The sequence below is a fragment of the Salvia miltiorrhiza genome, chromosome 1, assembly GCF_028751815.1.
Source record: "Salvia miltiorrhiza cultivar Shanhuang (shh) chromosome 1, IMPLAD_Smil_shh, whole genome shotgun sequence".
NCBI classification, from domain to species: Eukaryota; Viridiplantae; Streptophyta; class Magnoliopsida; order Lamiales; family Lamiaceae; genus Salvia; species Salvia miltiorrhiza.
In genome coordinates this window covers 29,459,239-29,478,045 of record NC_080387.1, presented here as the reverse complement: position 1 = coordinate 29,478,045, position 18,807 = coordinate 29,459,239, and the positions used below count along the sequence as shown (strand labels likewise).

Sequence of the window (18,807 nt, the reverse complement as noted above, 5' to 3'; positions counted from 1 at the left end):
TCAAAAGTTATAAGAGATAAATAAAAGCATACATGCTTGAATTTGTTCAAAATTATTGTTACTTTTTTAATATGATAACTCTTTTTTTTTCTATTAATGTATGTATATTTTTTTTTTGTATTTGTACAATTATCTTTTATAAGTTTTAAATTAAATTTGGATATTTTTATGTGTCTATTAATATTTTAAAAATAATGTGTTGAGATATGGTCTGTTAAGGATCAATATGCTTAATAACAACTATTTTTATCCCTTAAATTGTGAAAATCTTTGATGGAATTATAGCTTCACTGAATAAAGTTTTGGTCCAAAGTTAGAATCTCATAGATTGAATTTAATTAAACATTTTCACACAAATTCATAATTTACATAGCGAATTTATAGACAACTTATTTTATACGATAAAGCTGATTTAATTTGTATAATTATATAAACCCCCTATATAATATAAGTGATATTATACCTATATATAGACACATGTTATATTTTTTATATGAATTACTTAGGTTATATTAAAATATTAGATACCTTTACAAATAAAAATGTGGTATAAAATTTAAATTTTATTAGTTTATATTAATATTATAAAGCATAAATAAGCGCAACTTACGTGATGAGGATGAAATTGGGAAATTAAATATATTCAGATATATATTCAACAAAAATACGAAACGTGAAGATAAAGCCGCAAAACTGAGGCTAAAGGAGAATCAGAATAAAAGTGAGAAGTGAAAGATTTATATTATGACTACAGAAATGCAAATTTTAAACACATGTCAACCAACGATTTGTACTTCTCAAATATTATTATATGGGCCTTGAAACCAGACTAATGGGCGTCAGAATTGTATTTCAATAATAGACTATAAATAGACCCCTTAAAATTAAATGTAAACGAGTCTTTTCATAAAAAGAAATCAAATAAACAAATGCTATCTTCTTTTTCCACAATTTTTGCACACTCAATTTCTTTGTTTTTAGCTTTTAGCTCGATTTTCTTCATCTTTTCATAAATTTACCATTGAATCTAATATTCAACACAATATTACGATAGTCTAAAATTATATTCACCGCGCATAGCGCGGGAGGTACACTAGTTATTTAAAAAAGCACTGAAAATTCAACACAAAACATGATTAGTCGCATAGCAAATTGAGATGCAGAAATTGAAACAAGATCGCACCGTACCGACATCAAGGAGACGTATATGAGAGTTTAACAATTCGACCCCACTGTTATCCCAAAATCAAACCAAAACAAAAAAGGAAAAATAAATCAAATATTTGGAGGCTGAGTATTAAAATGGGAGCATTCAACCACCCTGCACACTTGTCCATCGCCCAGCCCCTACTTCTCTCTCCATTTCATCACCTGCCGATGCAGTGCTGGAAATGGGGAAAGTTGATGATAGGCAATTGCCAGTGGCGCAGCACCAACAGTCGCCGCCTCCTCTCCGGCGGAGATGCAGGCTCATCAACTTCAAATGCGCCGTCGTTTTCACGCTGACCGTCGCCGCTTTTGTTTCTGCTTTATTTTGCGCTCTTCCTTCCCGCCACAGGCAAGCTGGCTTTGATGCTACGGAATCGATCAAGCTCACTGGTATATTTGTTATTCTTTCATTCTCATTCTATATTTACTCTTCATAATTCTGTATTTTCTGCTCTGTGGTTGAGTGGTTATTCTTGTTATTTTGATCGATTAATTTGAATGCGTTTTTTTGCTTGATTTCTAATATTATTAGATCTTATTGTCAATCATGAACAGGGTAGTCAACTTGTTCTAATGATATTAATACTAGTAATTTGTGTTGTTTTTGCAAATAAGTACTCCTTCCGTCCCACGACACTTGGTCTAGTTCTTTTTGGCACGATTATTAAAGACACTAAGATTGTAGTGTAAAATATGTGGCTATAGTGAAAATTTATTACTCAAAACGGAAACAAGCCAAATCCGATGGAACAGCCCGAAAAGAAAACTAGGCCAAGTGAAGTAGGATGGATGGAGTAATACTTTCTTCGACCCTAAAATGCATACCATTTGAAAATAGTAAGAATTTTAAAAAATTGATTGAGTATGTTGTGAGTATTAATAAAAGTCTTATTTTTATTGTAATAATAAAGTGATGAATGAGTATGTTGTGAATGGAGTTAAAGTGAGATCTACAGTGGCAAGTATAGTAATATTGATGGTATTAGTTAATGGATTGTGTTTCACTCTCTTTATATTGTTTAGCTATCCTATCCTATCCTATCCTATCATATTCATATTACTATGTTGTTTTCTATTCAAAATACTGGGGAATCAATTTCAATATGTTATTTAAAAAACTAAACAAATTTCCAGTTTAATACTAATTCGCCAATTTGGGTGGTGAAAATGAATTTGATATGGTTCAGCATGAATGGCAGGTTAGATTAATTTAAAAATAAAATAACGTGAAAAATAGGTAGCAAAATAATTTAAGAGAAGCCCAATAATTTGAAAGATAATAAATCCATTTTTTTTCTTTTTCAAAACATCCACCAGAAGGACAAAAAATGTAATAATGAGTTAATTTACAATAAAAAATTAAGCAACATCAATATAAATTTACTGTCAGCTGTGGCAACTTACGTTCTACGTGAATGTGGTATACTCTTCGTGGACGGAGGGAGTATTTGTAAACACTTGAAACTGAAGGTGTATTTGCAATGAATTATCGCCATTGTTTACAAGGTCTATGGTAGAGTGTCAGGTTTGATGGAGAAGTTAAAAAATAATGAAGTTGGCCTATGGTAGGTGACCAAGACAAGAAAATTAATATGTTTCAAATTTTAGTACATAACTATTGTCTATTGCTTGAGTGTGATAGATTGGAGCAAGGTTATTCTTGATTGTTCCTAAAAACTTTGTTGAATGAAAAATTTAGAAATATTGATGAATGACAAATATTCGAAAGCTGTATGAATAAATCTAAAAGAACTTCAGTATGTAATGTAACTTAAGCCTCATTTTTTAGAAATCATTTCTTCTTTTCTTTATTCTTAATCTTTACGAGTGTTTGTTTTTGTATGTTTCAGTTGAAGTCACATTCTATTACTGAATCATTACCATTATTCTTATGTCAGCCACTGTTCAAGCATACTTCAGACTTCACAAACCAGTTTCGAAGCTCATTCAACAGATAGCAAGATTAGAATATGATCTTAATGAAGAGATAGGTGTTCCTTCCTCGAAGGTCTGTTCAAGTTAACACTATGTATAGTACTTGCCCTTTGAGAAGAGTGATTTGCCAATCCATTTTGATTTTTGAACAGGTTGCTATCCTATCCATGCACCAAGATGGCAAATCTAACTGGTCCGATGTGGTGTTTGGCTTCCTTCCTGATCCAATTGATATTAGTACGAATCCAGTGTTCTTAAGTCTGCTGAGATCCTCCTTAACTGATCTTTTTTTTCAGCAATGTAATTTGACTTTGAATTACTCACTGTTTGGAGACCCCTCCTCTTTCGAGATTCTTAAATTTCCTGGTGGAATCACCATGATACCCGAACGACCTGCTTTCGTCATGCATGTACCAGAGGCACTCTTTTGTTTCAGTCTCGACAGCTCAATTCATGACATAAAGGAAAATATTCTTGAGCTGAAAGAACAACTAAACTCGGGGTTGCATTTATTGCCCAATGAGGTGTGTATGTTATTGTGATTTGAACAGCTACTCTTTCTAAAATGCTTTCAATTCTTGGTATATATTCTATGGTTGATATTTTGTTAACACCAAACACATCACTTTCATGTTTTGGTTATGAATATGAATGTTATTTCAGTATATCCATCTAATTCTGACCAAGTTAGTCTTTTATCTTTTTTTCCTCCCGGAGCAGGTGGTGTACATACAGGTCACAAGCGATCATGGGACGACAAAAGATCCCCCAGTTACGGTTAAAGCTTCTGTTTTATCTGGGGTAGGAGCCCTACCGCAAGAGAGATTAAAAGAATTAGCTCATATAATCACTGGTCCTGCAGAAAATCTTGGCCTCAATCACTCTGTGTTTGGGGAAGTTAAAGAAATCAGCTTGTCTTCGTTTCTAAATCATTCACTTCGCGCACAAACTCCAATACCTTCTCCGTCTCCAGCACCATCTCGGGGACAACTATATGGTACTGGTTCTTCCCCTACATCTTCTCCACCCGACGTGCGTCGTTCTATACCACCTTGTTCAAACTGTTATGCCTCCACGCCAACCGCTGCAAGTGATTTTATTCCGCCCACTCCACACAGTTTACCTATAGCTGATTCACCTGAATCCTCAGAAATTAATGGCAGTCCACATTGTGGGTCTCCTGATCCATCGGTTTCTCCTTCAGCTACTTATTTTAATCAAGTATCTCCCAGCGCATCGCCCAGTGTCCGCTCTGGCCCCGACAGCCGGTGCAAAGGAATGTGAAAGAATGAGTGTCTCCTCCAGTGCATGTTTTATCATATTCTTCATCATCCTGGTCATGTAAGTTGATGCTTTAAAATTTTATTTTTTTAATCTTTTGTGCTTATAATTTTTCTCTTGATAGGCCTATAATCTTGAATTCTTAGTGGGAACTTAAAGCTCCACTAGCAGGAAATTGGAAACCAATGGTCTCATAGTGGCGCACCTAACTTCTTAAAAGATTAGGGTACTAACAGATTATGCATTTCTGCTACAGGCGCTTTAACAATTGGATGGAACTTGTTAATTGCTCATCACCGGATCCTAGTTGTCGTTTGCATGAGACGTGAAGGGAGTTAGGAGCATTACAGTTTTTGTTGTGGAGACGAAGGAATTGTACATAGGCGCAGGAGAAGAGTTGATGGGTCGAAGCCAAAAGGTGGCAGGCCTCGTTTACACTAACATCGGAAGACTGAAGATTCTGCCTTGCAGAGTTGCTCAAGGAACAAACTATAAGATGCACACCTTCTTTCTCAACTTCTGCAACACCGGAGAAGCCTTGTATATATACATGTGCTTACTTTTACCTTATATTAATCTGAAAAAGTTGTTACTACCTCCCCCACCAAAAGTATACAACTTTTGATGGACACAACTTTTAAAAGAATAGTAGGTAGATGTGTGTTAAATAGAAATGAGTGATTGTGATTGTGGTTGAATTGAGTGCAAGGTCGTATAAAAATGAATTGTTATAGTTACAAAGAGAAAGTTTAGTTATATTCAAAAAGGAAAATAGTATACTTTTTCTAGACTAGACGTCAAATTAAGTAATTGTTGTATACTTTTGGTGGATGAAGGTGGTATATAAATTTGATCTTTGTCAAATTAAATAATTATTGTATATATATATATATATATTGGTAATTAGAGTGAATTTTATTACCAAGTGAAGTAGTGTAAGCAAAACTTTACAACCAACAAACTACTCAAATCTATCATCTATTCTAACATTTATGACTTCAAATACTGCATCACTTTGCCATATTGATCCCCTACTGTGGCAATAGATAATTGACATTCCCTTGCCACTCTTTCCACTGTACTATTCTCATCACAAAACTTTCTTCTATTTCTCTCTTTCCAAAGTCAATACACCACTGTGGACACAACCAATCTGTAAAGGAACTGTTTACCAGATTTGGTTGTGCATTGGGATTTCATATATTCCAGTTCATCCTGCCAATCATATACATAAGCATGCAACCCACACCAATCAGCAATCTGCCTCTACACCATCGAAGAGAAAGAACACTTAAAAAATAAATGGTTATGGGACTCATTTTCTTGTAGACAAAGACAACATTCTTGCTCACATTGAACCCCAAACTTCTCCATATGATCACATGTAGACAATCTTTTCATAATTGCCAACCAAGTTATAAACATGAACTTGGGAGGAGCAATGTTTCTTGTAATCATCATGTGACATGCCATTCTTGGAGCTTCTCCCTGCATTTCCAGATATAGTTTCCTGATGGAGAATTTAGCCTGCAACAAAGTATTAGAGCCAATAGTAGTGTTAGAGAAATGAGCTCTAGAACTCAAGATTTTTTGAATTATCCATGAAGCTTGAGTTGGAATCTGCATTGTATTGATGTTCTGGCCTTTGATATAATATTCATGGACCCATTTTATCCACATACAATCCTTTTTCTTAGCTAGGTTCCAAAGAAGCTTGTTCACAGCAGCTTTATTCCATATTCTTATATCGGGGAGGTTCCAACCTCCAGCTGTTTTAGGGAGGCACATGCTCCCATGCTACTAATACTCTCTTTGTTGCACCTGATTTTCCAGTCCAGATGAAGTTTCTACAAATAACATTATGAGGAAGGAGGAATATCTGACACTTGCTGTACACTTGAGGGCCCCAGGGGCGTAGCCAGGGGGGCTAAAGCCCCCTCCCAAATTTTTAGTTTTTTTTAAAATATATATATATATATATATATATATATATATATATATAGATATATGTTTATATTATAAAATAAATTTATTTTACAAAAGTTGATTAGCTTGTTATATTCTTCCATTTATAATTAATTTAAGGATAATTGTGTTATTTAAAACTATATAATCTATAAAATTATTATACATTATTATCACTATTATGCTTGTCGTTTAATATAAAATGCCTAAAATGGATGGAATGTCCAAAAAAAAATTTGTTTGCTATTATTACTATGCTTGTCTTTTATTATTATTGATTCTAGCTTGTAATTTATTGAAAATATATAATTTTTGAAAATATTGTTCGTTATTATTGTTATTATGCTTGTCTATTAATAAAAAATGCCTAAAATGTACGAAATGATAAATAAATTTTTTTTGTAATGTATTGAAATTAATTTGTAATATATTGAAACTATATAGTATATGGAAATGTTGTTCTTTATAATTACTATTATGCTCGTCTTTTAATAAAAAATGCTTTAAAAATACAGAATGTCCTAAAAAATTTTGTAATGTATAGAAAATAATTTGTTATATATTTAAATTATATAATCTATGAAAATGTTGTTCTTTATTATTACTATTATGCTTGTCTTTTAATAAATGATGCCTTAAATATACGGAATGTTCAAAAAAAAATTCTCGAGGGCGCCCGTGTAAATTCAGCCCCCTCCCAAATTAATTCCTGGCTCCGCCACTGCTTGAGGCGCAACTGTCGTCCGCCTATAGAGATTATACAAAATTTTAATATAAAAAGATGGTTGGCTAAATGATTTTTATTTAGTTTTTGTCAGATGAGAATGGCAATCTTCAAGGGACCCAACTTCGCACTTTTTTACATGAAGTGGGATTTCACGGGAATATGTTACAATTATTGATCAAATTATTTAAGGTTTCTAAATGAATCTTTTTCTTTTAACTATACATAACCGTGCAAGAAGTTTATAATTCCTCTGTCCTAATTTTTAGTATCAATATTTTTATTTTAGTCTGTTTCATATTGTGATGTTCATTTTTTGTTTTAGTAAAAGTAAGTGAGATCCTTACTCCACTTTAATTACTTTAACACTTACATAAAAGGTGAAACCCTTATTCCACTCATAACACATTAAATCACTTTATTAAAACTCGTGTCACTCTCAAATGAATACTAAAAATTGAGACGAATGGGATATTAAGTTTTTGAGGGACGGAGTATTAAGTTAAACTACATAATTATAGTATTTATTAATTTCCTAAGCTTGAGTTTGGTCGATTTGTTTTATACTCAACAAACTCAGAGCACTCTGATTGAAAACTATGATTTACTCTTTGCTTTCTGCCATGACTGATTTCAGTAACATATAAACAGAGCCCTTTTTCCCATTGTTGCCGCTTTAGCAACTCAAGAAATCCTATGACTCAATGTATGATCAATCCAGTCAAAACAGAAATTGCCCAAAAAAGCAAAGAGAAAAAGAGAAAAAAAGGCAATCTACCAGAACCAGAAACCCATGCTAAACTAACTTCTTTCTGGTTTGAGCTTATCCAGTTGTTTCTTCTCCTCTTCCTTCTCCTCCAATGGCAGCACAACCACAGGAGCCGCAGGCACCCCGTCCCACCGCTCTTTCAAAAAGTTGTCGAACGCCTCCACCATCTTCCTCCTGAACTCGAGCTCCCTCGTGAAGAGATCAAAAATCAAGAAAGCAAGCACATATTTAAATGGAACCAGAAGAAGAATGATTGAACCAACCAGTAGCGAAAGAGCAACCTCCATCGTCACCTGCAAACAGCTTATCATCATTCACACCAAATGCCCCTTGAAGATTTTTCTCTAGCAAGAAAATCCGAGAGAAACGTACCTGAGGGTGTCCTGCGAGAATGATGGAGCGAATCTTGAGCAGTACAACATTCACATTCTGGAGGGACATCTCCATTTCGCGCATGGCTTCTTTCAGCGCAATAATCTTTTGGATTGTGTTCGATGGAGGCTGATCATATATAGTAACTTTCCCGAAGAATCTCCCAAGACGGCCTTGCTCTTTGAGCCCCTTCAGCACTAACATCCCAGCCGCGAAGATCATCAACGTCACCGGGAATATATAAGACATCAGGTTTCTGAAATTAAGCCACATAAGACTTTTGTCAATGGCAACAGATGATTTAAAGTTGTAAAAGGAAGAGATTCAAGATTACCTAAAGATAAGTGTATATACAAGTCCAAGAAAAGATGCAGTAACAAGGGGATCATCCCAGCGCCTGAGTCGTTCGAAATTTTTGGCAGTAAGAGTTAGAGGAAGTACAAGCTCCTGCCAAAAGCAATCACATTTTGAAGATTTGGATTTTTTTGAAACAACTATGAAGAAGAAATAGTTGATTCTAACCTTAAAAAGGTCGATGTTACTAGGAATTCCTTCAATCATTGCAGCTTCGATTGTAGCTTGTGTTTTCTCAACTACCTTGCACTTATCTCTGCATATCATCGACGCCTTCTCCACCAAACTCATGTCAGCTACAACGAGGTTCTTGCTAAGCACAACTCCGTGTCTGACCACAGCGTTCTTCCAGAAAGCCAATGAAGCACTAGTTCCCCACGATGCTGATCTCCTCCATTTTCGCAAGTAGACACTTCCATCTATGTCAAAAACATGATTGCTACTCTCAGAAGCCTCACCGTTGGGTCTCACAAGCAGCTCCAGCTCACTGTCAATGTCCGTTAGTTTCTTGATTACCGTCCCGCCCCAAAAATTTACAGCGAGGGTTTGAAGAACAACCTCCCCATATGGTGCATTACGTAAATATGAAAACTGGGCCAGCTTAGTAGGTTCGTCGAATGTCCTCTTCATAAACTGGAGAGCTTGAAGTCTAGCAATGGCGTTTATGGCATGAGTGACTGCCCTATCCTTCCCTTTGTGAGCACCGTATATGTCATACACCGACTCATCATTATCCTTGGGTCCATATTCGCGTATAAATTTGTATAATCCGATAACTTCGCTTATGAATGCATACCACACATCTCTTCTCACTTCACCACCTAAGTCGACAAACTCAAGTACCAACGTCACAGGCCTGCAAGTAGAATTTTGAGATTATATGAACTTCAACTTCTAGTCTGGATGCTTTTAATGGAAATAGGAAGATGTCAAGCAAACTCTGATACATAATTTAACTGCAAATAAGGTCGGAGAAGCTTACTCACTCCGGACCAGATGTGATGGAGATTGCAGAGTCGAAAACATTTGATCCTAAGGGTCCCACCCTTGTTTTTTCGACTCTTGAATTGTGATGAGTAAGATCCAGCCTAACAGCATCTTTTCCTCCGACCAAGCTAGCTGCCTGATAAAAAAAATAGTCAAAAAAGGTTTTAAGAAAAATCAGCATCAGAATTATTCGATCACTCAAAGACAATACCTCAAAGTAAAGTGCCCTGTCGGTCAAAGTGACCTTTCCCGGCCAAGCCATGTCATTCTCCCATTTTAGAACAGGCTGCTTTCGACTGGAACCAAGACACAGGATTTTTTCCTTAGGAAATTGGGAGATGTCCTGAAATTGATAAGACTTTCGGCCTTCATGCACTCTACAAATTGAGAAGGAACAAAAACTGTCAAGATTCATGGATAAAAACCGATAGTGGTCATGGAACATAAGGCATCAATACCAAAGTCGAGAAGAAAATGCTCACTTGACAAGTTCGGTAACATATGTGGACCATATGCTAAATGAGACGCCCTTTTCTTCACCAGCTAAAGCTCTGAAAAGATTATGTGCAGTGGGACAATCAGCTACACCAGAAACAGCAGGAGCAATGCGAACAAAAGCTTCTTCTCCCACGAGCTTCTTCTTCATGTTTGAAAACGGATCTTTGGTCAGTACATCTCAATGTCTGTATATATCTTGTAAAAGAGACTAATTGTCACATTCAACCAGTTCTAGGAGAATACTTTGAACCCTAACATTTACTGATCTAATTTTTTTCTGTATTTCTAGAATTTCAATTGAACAAGGTACTTTTCCTGTTCGGCCTCCAATAATGCATAATAAATTTTAGAAGCATTTCTTCAAAAGGCAACATACAAGAATGTTGATAGATGACAATCTATGGAAAGACGGTCAAATAGACTACATACCTCAAAATTATTTCAAAGAATTCACTTTAAGAAGCTACCTCAGATAACATAGACTAATTTGAGAAGCATTCAACAAAAGCAACAACAAGAAGGTAATATACAAGAATTCAGATAAATGACAATACATGGAAAACCTGACAGATAGGCAATACCTGAAAATTACTCCCTTTGAATAATTTAACTCGGTTACCCTTTCCTTTCCGCAGAGGATTCTCCCATGCAAGCATAGTTATAAAAATTAGTCTCCGAAATGCAGGTTCCTGGTAATGTATCAGAGGCAAAAAGACAAACTATAAGTAAATGCCAAAAACTTAGCAAGTCCAGCTAACACAATACAAAAGGGGACTAAAATGAGTAATTGGAGAACTTTTAGCTAGTAGTCAACTATATGACTTAACAGGAGGGGAACGAGCCTGAACTTTTGACAGAATGAGGGAGTGTGAGCAGAGTGGCACGAGGTGTGACCATCAAATAGAAAAAAGGGAAATTGCAATATTATGAGTACATATCAACTTTCCCGGAAAGTTCACTCATATTTCTCTGGAAAACAAATGAAGGGAGTATAGTTCTCCATATAAACTGCATTGCATATTTACACTAGCCACCTAACCAATTTTGCATAACATGATGATACCATCCTAATAGAATGGTTTTAGATGAAGCTGTCTCCCACATGGTGGCACAACTAATATGAAGGCCAAATAATCATATCATGTTTATATTAGTATATCACATTCTACAGTTAAAATTTGCACAGTTCCACCTTTGTCACCTCAACTTCAGAAATATCCAAAAGCATATATGAACATATATGCTTTTAGAATAAGTACAATACAAATATCAGTGTCTACATAATTATATATTTCCTTTCAATGTTAATTTTATTTCGGACTACTCTGTTTTCCCAAAGTGTTCCAGCATGTACGAATTTACATATAGGGATTAGGGCATATCTTACTGTAGGATGATCTCAAGTACTCCAGTTATATCCACAAAAACACAATAGATTAACATAAGTCGGTGCGGGTAAGAGCACATTAAATAATACTCCCTCCGTCCCATTAGGCTTGTCCCATTTCTTTTGGGCACGGTTATTAAGGAGAGTATAATTAGTGCAGTAAAAGTGAGTAAAGGTGTGGGGCCATATTGTTTGTAGTGTAAAATCATTACCAAATATAGAAACAGGACAAGATCTATGGGACAACCCAAAAAGGAAAACAGGACAAGATCAATGGGATGGAGGGAGTATAACTTTGTCGCTGTACCTGGAATCTAATTAAAGTGCAGCACTGAATCTAGTAGAAAATCTGAAAGTGAACTAGTATTTTCAATGAGAGTCCAAAACAGAAACAGTGCAGCGACTGCACTGACCTTGAGGCTAGGATGAACTTCAACGTTATTCCTTGACAAAAACCTGAAGCAGCAATACTCCACCAAATAACGTGGATCATTATAAACTGATTCGGGAACAAGGGCTTTAAATATTTTCTGCATTTTCTGTCCTGTCAACCCATTCATCCTGCATATCTTAGACGTGGGAAAAGTCAAAAATTAATTCCTTCATACCAGCAAGATGTATTGCACCCATTTTTAAACTTGCCTATACACATACTAAACTTATATTTACAGCACCTGTTCATTTCATTCTACAGAAAATCGATAATGTGGAAATGATCAAGCAGACAATAAAATAAACGCATAACGGAAGCATGAAGGACGGAAAAACTGAGAAACAGTAACTTTACCGGCTAAATTGTTCAATGGAAACGATGGCAGCTTCAGAAAGCTCTCCTCCAGGAGTTCTTGAATCAATAGTCGGTTCAATAATAAAGACATCATCCATATCTTCACTGTCACTCTGAGGGCTAGGCTTTCTATCATGAACAGATTTTACAAGTGGAGAAGTTACTTCATTGAAAAAGTTTTGGGTCTTTGATAGCCATTGGTTTACTGATTCTTGCATTGAATCTGTCAGCCAAAAAAATTTGTATTGTAACATAGGCGCAACATATATAACTTTCCGGAATTATCACACGATAAAGTGAAAGAACCCCGACCTGAGAAACACTTTTGCTAGATATTCTGGTAAAATGTCATCATCGTTGTCATAGATACTATCTTTAGTATATATCTACATAGTAGTTTTTAGGTCTCGGAAAAACTAAGCACTTCCTATCATTCCCTCCCACACATTGTTTACTCTCTATTATCATTCACGTTTTGATCATTTGAAAAGGTTCCAACTAGTAACTTTTACTTACTCTCCTAGTACCATGATTACACATCAAGACAGAGATTCTATCCCTTTTTAATCCATGAAGAATTAAGTGGTTAGTCAGCACGACAGAGATATAAAAGACAGAGGTTCCAACTACTTTATGTTCTTTATTCTACAAATACCTTCCTAAACCACACGATTTTTATATTTCCTCCATAGGTGTTTCATTTTGCATAGTTCACAAAACAAGTATGAAACACAAGGCATGACTCAACACAACAGAATGCTTAGCAGCAAAAAATAAAAAATAAAATAATTGTAGCATACTATAATATCCTAGAAACTTTTTGCTGACAAACGATAGAAAAACAAGCAAGCTCATATCTTAATCATAAGCTAGTGTCAATTAAGCAGCAAAATCAAGCTCATCAACACACACAAACAAAGAAAACACTGGAACTCACTTGTATCAATATCATTGAACTTCCGATTGATATCGCCAAGAGACTGCCCCACCAGCTTGAACCCAAATTTGTTATCCGGGGTCGAAGAAGGAGGTGATGAATTCGGAGAATCCGAGGAACCATTCTTCACACAGCAAGCAATCTTGAAAAACAGATTCTGCTTATGATGAAAAGTTGCAGAAGATTTAGGGGTTGGCCTTATGTGGGGTGTTTCTACTGGGAATCTCGAGAGCATGTTTCAGACCCAAATAACTTCCAAAAGAATCAAGATTTCATGATCTCAGGTTTACAGAGAAGAATGAATGATTTTTTTTCTCAACTTTCAAGATTCGTTACTTTAAATTCTTGATTCAAGATTATAGGCCAAAGGATAAACATTGCTAAACAAGGACAAATTAGCAGAAAGAGCAGATTAAATCGGTCCCAGAAAAGCAAAGGGAAAATGAGGAAGCAGACAAAGGCTACTTCGCGAAGTAATGCAAGCTACGCTTGAATTGGTAACAACCAAAAACGTAGGCCCATTTTAAAAAGTTAAGATATTTTTTTAGAAAAATAAAATTAGTGCTGATTGATGCTAATGTGTAAGAAATGATTTAAGTAGAGGCATTAAACTATCCAATTCAAGCTAAGTGGTCAAACGCGGTTGGCTTGATTCATCACTCGAGTTTGGTGAAATAACGAATTAACTGTTACCAAATTATTTAACGCGGAATTGATTAGGAATAAATTTTTTAAGTTACTGTATTTAATCACTATTGGAAATTATTTGATTCTGAACAAACGCGATTGAGTAAAGTACTCTCACCCACTCCCCAAACTATTAGTATTAATTTTTCTTTCATCACCACGTGTTGAAAAATGTATTCTTTTTATTGTACTAGCAGTAAGAACGTGCGATACACGTTTAATACATGTGATTTTATACTATGAAAATAAAATACATAAATATTATTATATAATTTTGAATATTTTTATTAATTAATTATATTTATTAAATTGACTTATTCAATTTATTATAATTGAAATTTAAAAGACGAATAAATGAAACTATTAATGAATAAATTTAAATATAAGAAAGTAATATTCATAATATACGTCTAAATAAAAAAGTAAAAAAACCTATGAAAAATATCCTAAATTATCTAAGTACGGAGCATAACGAATTTTAAATCTTTTCTTGTTTGATTTTGACGATTGGGGATCTTTTCTTCTTATTGTTGGTTTGCAATAGAATGTTGTTCAGCGGCAGATCGTCGTCACTTGTAATTTCAATGTTGTTATCAAACTTTTTTTTGGCTACTCTTCTTTTTCTTTTGTGGTATGTAGACTGCAACTCCATCGTAGATTTTTTTCTTTCTAGACGCTATTTTTTTATTTCTCGGGTGAATATTTCATTTCTTCCTCTTGAGTTGGCTCTTCTTCAATTTCTCCAACATCGATGTTTTTCATTGGTTGCGTCTTTTGGATTGTTTTTGCTATAATATTGAGATTTCCCCGTTGATCGGATTTTAAAGACTTGAGCGTCGTCATAAAGTGCATTTCTATGTACGCTTGTGTGCTTAATCCTCTATTGTATATGGAGTCTGTTTCGCCCTATGAAAAATATATAATTGTTATAATTACGTAATATCGAATTTTGTAATATAAATAATTTAAATTATAGTAATTGTTTAAGTTATAAATCTTAATTTACCATATATGACAAAAAATAATACTCCCTCTATCCCGTAAGAGTGTGCGCTTATTTCTATTTTGGGACATCCATAAGAGTGTGCATTTGTCATTTTTAAACACTATCCCACCACTAACTCCTTATTTTTTACTCTTATTTTATAATAAAGTGAATCACTTTTTCAACTACACTCATCTAACATTTTATTAAAATCTGTATCACCAAAAGTGATGTACACTCTTGTGGGACGGAGGAAGTATTTTATAGAAATAGTCGATTATGTACTTTTGAAATGCATCATGAATTTATGAAATAATTTAAATGTAGTACCTCTAATAATAAATGTTGATTGTCTCTAAGATCTTTAAGAGTAACTTCCTTTGCTTGTTTTATTTTTTTGCTCATTGCAAATGCTAATGCATCATCAACATCAGAACACTTATATATATATATATATATATATATATATATATATATATATATATATAGGGGTGGGCTACCGTGAGAGCACATCTTAAAATAAGAAATAAGATCAATTTTTAATGTATGAATTTTATGTACAACACGTATGAATTCGCTGTATAAAGGTATGAATTGTGAAAAATAAATTTTTGCTACCTTTGGGATTCGAACTCAAGACCATAAATCCATCCAACAGGATTATGAATCAACTGTAGATCTTGATGATCTAAGGGCTGAAAATGATTCTTATTTTATATCTTAAGAAATGCTCTTATTTTAGCCCTATATGGAAGAGCTAAAATAAGAGCATTTCTTAAGATATAAAATAAGAATCATTTTCAGCCCTTAGATCATCAAGATCTACGGTTGATTCGTAATCCTGTTGGATGGATTTATGGTCCTGAGTTCGAATCCCAAAGGTAGCAAAAATTTAATTTTCACAATTCATACCTTTATACAACGAATTCATACGTGTTCTACATAAAATTCATACATTAAAAATTGTTCTTATTTCTTATTTTAAGATGTGCTCTCACGGCAGCCCACCCCTATATATATATATATATATATATATATATAATATTGAATGATATATATATTATAACTATTATTTGATAAATACATAATAGTATATTTATTTTTTTATACGTACGATTGCATTGGCTGAATCTCTTCGCATGTTGGTGTGATTTGCAAGATGGATCTCATTCTATTTTGATATTTTACAAGTAAAAAAATGTAAGTATTATTTTAAAATATATATATATATATATATATATATATATATATATATATATATATATATATAATATGTTTGTTACCAAATTTCCTTTTTGGAACGACATGGCCACATGGATAATCGCAACAATTGGCTTCTGTCCAATTATTTGTTGAAGGTCGTCTTCTTCATTTTTCGTCATATCTTCCCATAAAGATATTTCTACAATTTCAGATTTGCGAGGAATGTTGAATAAAATTAAGTATAGTTGTTTCATAAAGGTTATGAACAAATTATAGTACATGAAACATCAAATAAAAAAAAAACATTTGCCTTTACTATACACACGCTGTTATACTTTTTTTTTTTAATTTTCTAAGAAAATAATTTTCCTTTTGTTTTGGTCAACAATTCCTTAATTATACTCCCTCCCTCCCGCCCAAGATGCTACATATTCTTTTTTGGGCCGTCCCAATGAAGATGCTACATTTCTATATTTGGCAAAATAAGGAATTTTAAACACTTAATTAACACTAATTAAGTATTTCTTTATTACATTCACTCTCCTACTTTATCACTTTATTACCTTCTCTTTCTTACTTTATCACTTTATTACTTTCTCTCTCCTATTTTATCACTTTATTATTACACACCTAAAACATTAATCTACAACTCCTTAAATCCCGTGCCAAAAAGCAAATGTAGCGTCTTGACCGGGACGGAGGGAGTATAAAAGAATCTCAAACCAATTAACAACCAAAAGATTTTCCATTCAAACTAAGTTCAGAAATTTAATTAAATGTATTCATTATCACCTAAACACCTTAAATACAAATCAACACTTTATCAATTCAGGTCATTCATGTATAAGTAGTTAGTGTTAAGAGCAAGAAGACTTCAAAGTATATTTTTATTTTATTCACACGCTAAAATCCGAAAGTTTAATACTACAATTTATCAAATTAGTAAAATCAATTATAAACATTATAAAAATATAAGATATGATAACTATTTAACTATGTTAATCACCAATCAATTTATAAAAAGTTAATAGAGATACCTTGTTCTTCATTGGAGATAATATCACCGGCATTTATGGTTCTTGCTAATAAAGTAGAAGTAAAAATAGAATTTGTGTTACAAACTGAAGACGTTGGATCAATCTTTTTAATGTTTTGATGCCAACCTGTTTCGCCCATAAGAAAAAGAAGTGGATATTGCAATGGATCATAATATCCATAATAATGCTTTATTCTATGTTTGTCACCGGAATGAGCATGAACTACAATATCCCGCTCTAATTGGATATTTTCATTATTTCCCTCAATTTATAAAGCTGCAACTTGATCTGCATGTGGAGAATTATATACTCGTTGATCTAAGTTAACATCTTTATAAATATGAAGTTGAACATTGTCTACTGAAGGATAATCTTTCAATCTTCGAAAGAATTTTACATACGGGTTGATTTCTAAAATTTTCATGAGCATCTTTACAACTGCTTCTGACAAAATTTAATTTTACATTATGTTAATTTTGTTCTCAACCTCACTTTGTGTGTCGTAAAAGTATAGTTGAAAAAACGCTGGAGATGTATATTGTCGAAAAGAATAAACTCCCTGACATAATAGATTAATCCTACAAATTTTCAATATCACCAAATTTTTATGGATATTTAAGAGTCCTAATTTAATACCAACATATTTTTAAAGACTTCTTAAAATCTGAATTGAATACCTATAGACTTTTGAAATACAAAAAAATCCTTTAAAGTCTCAATTGAATACGCCCCCCTAAACTGCAGTCCAGGGAGTAGAGAATCATAGACGCATCCTAGTGCACATGTTCACAAATAACTCAGATTTTGTAGACTTGTTTGCGCAAATAGAAATCCACTCTACAACTATAGCACCACTTATTTATTAGTTTTAGTATGTCAACTTTGTGAGTAATTAATGAATTGCACAGATTTTATGATGTTCGGTTTGCTAATGTTGATCTCACTATCCATAATAACAAAGACTGAGAAACAACATAGTTAACACAGGATTGAGCAATACTACCTTGGAAGGGAGTGGCAATAGTATTACATATTTGGCTAGACCTTCATAAGGGAAACAATAACCAGATCACTATAAATGCACCTAACGTTAAAGACATAGTTCAAAGCATCAAAATCTTTTCGAAAATCATATTTAACAATTTAATAGGAAAATAATAAAATATCATAATAGATTCTGACAAATATTCAATCATCTCCAACATGTTAATCAATATAGGGAGACGTGACATGAGACCTCGTTATTCATATTCGTTGGCTGGAGAAAGATTCATATGAGAGAAAGTGGACAACTTTGATTCAAATTAGTCTTTGTATCTATAGTCAGAATTGCTTGCATGCGTGTTCTTTAGTTCTTCATATACATATATGAGGCGCTTACTCGTTTTCAAGATAATACGAAACTCGAAATCTACAATAATTGTATATAGTTGAAAGAGAAAAACTTTGAGAAATAAAGTAAATCAACTAAGGTTGTTCACGTTCAGAATGGCAAAAAAACTAAAACAATAAAAAGAAAAAAAAATGCAAATTAAAAATAAAACATGAAAGTAAATAAAAAACAATGCTAACCTTAGCAATTGTCTTCCACAATCACAAACGTAAAGAATCAGCAATTAATAGCAAAGAATTTTGTTGCTAATGAAGCCAACCAAGAATCGGAATAGCTAATTTGTGCGTTCGAGTCCCT

At 33.6% G+C, this 18,807-nt stretch overlaps 2 protein-coding genes across 6 annotated transcripts; one reads left to right on the top strand and one right to left on the bottom strand.

Moving 5' to 3' along the window:
* The first annotated feature begins 1,161 nt into the window (after positions 1–1,161).
* Positions 1,162–5,191, top strand: LOC131018786 (uncharacterized). Of its 3 annotated transcripts, none has more exons than XM_057947495.1 (5): positions 1,162–1,599; positions 3,108–3,217; positions 3,297–3,668; positions 3,865–4,485; positions 4,682–5,191. In XM_057947495.1, exons 1-4 carry the CDS (start codon positions 1,392–1,394, stop codon positions 4,426–4,428), a joined length of 1,254 nt encoding a protein of 417 aa, XP_057803478.1. In that variant the 5' UTR covers positions 1,162–1,391; the 3' UTR covers positions 4,429–4,485; positions 4,682–5,191. The 3 variants fall into 3 exon arrangements, with proteins under 3 accessions (XP_057803478.1, XP_057803487.1, XP_057803481.1); XM_057947504.1 differs by having other exon boundaries at positions 1,465–1,599; positions 3,060–3,217; XM_057947498.1 differs by lacking the exon at positions 1,162–1,599 and adding an exon at positions 2,838–2,966 and having other exon boundaries at positions 3,060–3,217.
* Positions 5,192–7,701: 2,510 nt separating this feature from the next.
* Positions 7,702–13,770, bottom strand: LOC131018773 (uncharacterized). 3 transcript variants are annotated; one of them, XM_057947481.1, is made up of 11 exons: positions 13,206–13,770; positions 12,269–12,491; positions 11,895–12,042; positions 10,676–10,783; positions 10,079–10,236; positions 9,808–9,973; positions 9,596–9,732; positions 8,778–9,465; positions 8,590–8,702; positions 8,256–8,511; positions 7,702–8,176 (listed from the first exon to the last, which is right to left on the bottom strand). In XM_057947481.1, the coding sequence occupies exons 1-11, from the start codon at positions 13,438–13,440 to the stop codon at positions 7,916–7,918; spliced, it is 2,493 nt and encodes an 830-aa protein (XP_057803464.1). In that variant the 5' UTR covers positions 13,441–13,770; the 3' UTR covers positions 7,702–7,915. The 3 variants fall into 3 exon arrangements, with proteins under 3 accessions (XP_057803464.1, XP_057803468.1, XP_057803473.1); XM_057947485.1 differs by having other exon boundaries at positions 10,079–10,233; XM_057947490.1 differs by lacking the exon at positions 13,206–13,770 and having other exon boundaries at positions 11,895–12,050; positions 12,269–12,410.
* Between the last annotated feature and the right edge of the window lie 5,037 nt (positions 13,771–18,807).

Excerpts from the sequence above, each read along its gene's own strand:
- LOC131018773 (XM_057947481.1), bottom strand. The coding sequence starts at position 13,440 with ATGCTCTCGAGATTCCCAGTAGAAACACCCCACATAAGGCCAACCCCT. Across the intron at positions 10,784-11,894 it reads AAGTTCATCCTAGCCTCAAG|GAACCTGCATTTCGGAGACT; the intron begins GTCAGTGCAGTC and ends ATACATTACCAG. Across the intron at positions 9,974-10,078 it reads TATGTTACCGAACTTGTCAA|AGTGCATGAAGGCCGAAAGT; the intron begins GTGAGCATTTTC and ends CTCAATTTGTAG.
- LOC131018786 (XM_057947495.1), top strand. The coding sequence starts at position 1,392 with ATGGGGAAAGTTGATGATAGGCAATTGCCAGTGGCGCAGCACCAACAG. Across the intron at positions 3,218-3,296 it reads TAGGTGTTCCTTCCTCGAAG|GTTGCTATCCTATCCATGCA; the intron begins GTCTGTTCAAGT and ends ATTTTTGAACAG. Across the intron at positions 3,669-3,864 it reads TGCATTTATTGCCCAATGAG|GTGGTGTACATACAGGTCAC; the intron begins GTGTGTATGTTA and ends CTCCCGGAGCAG.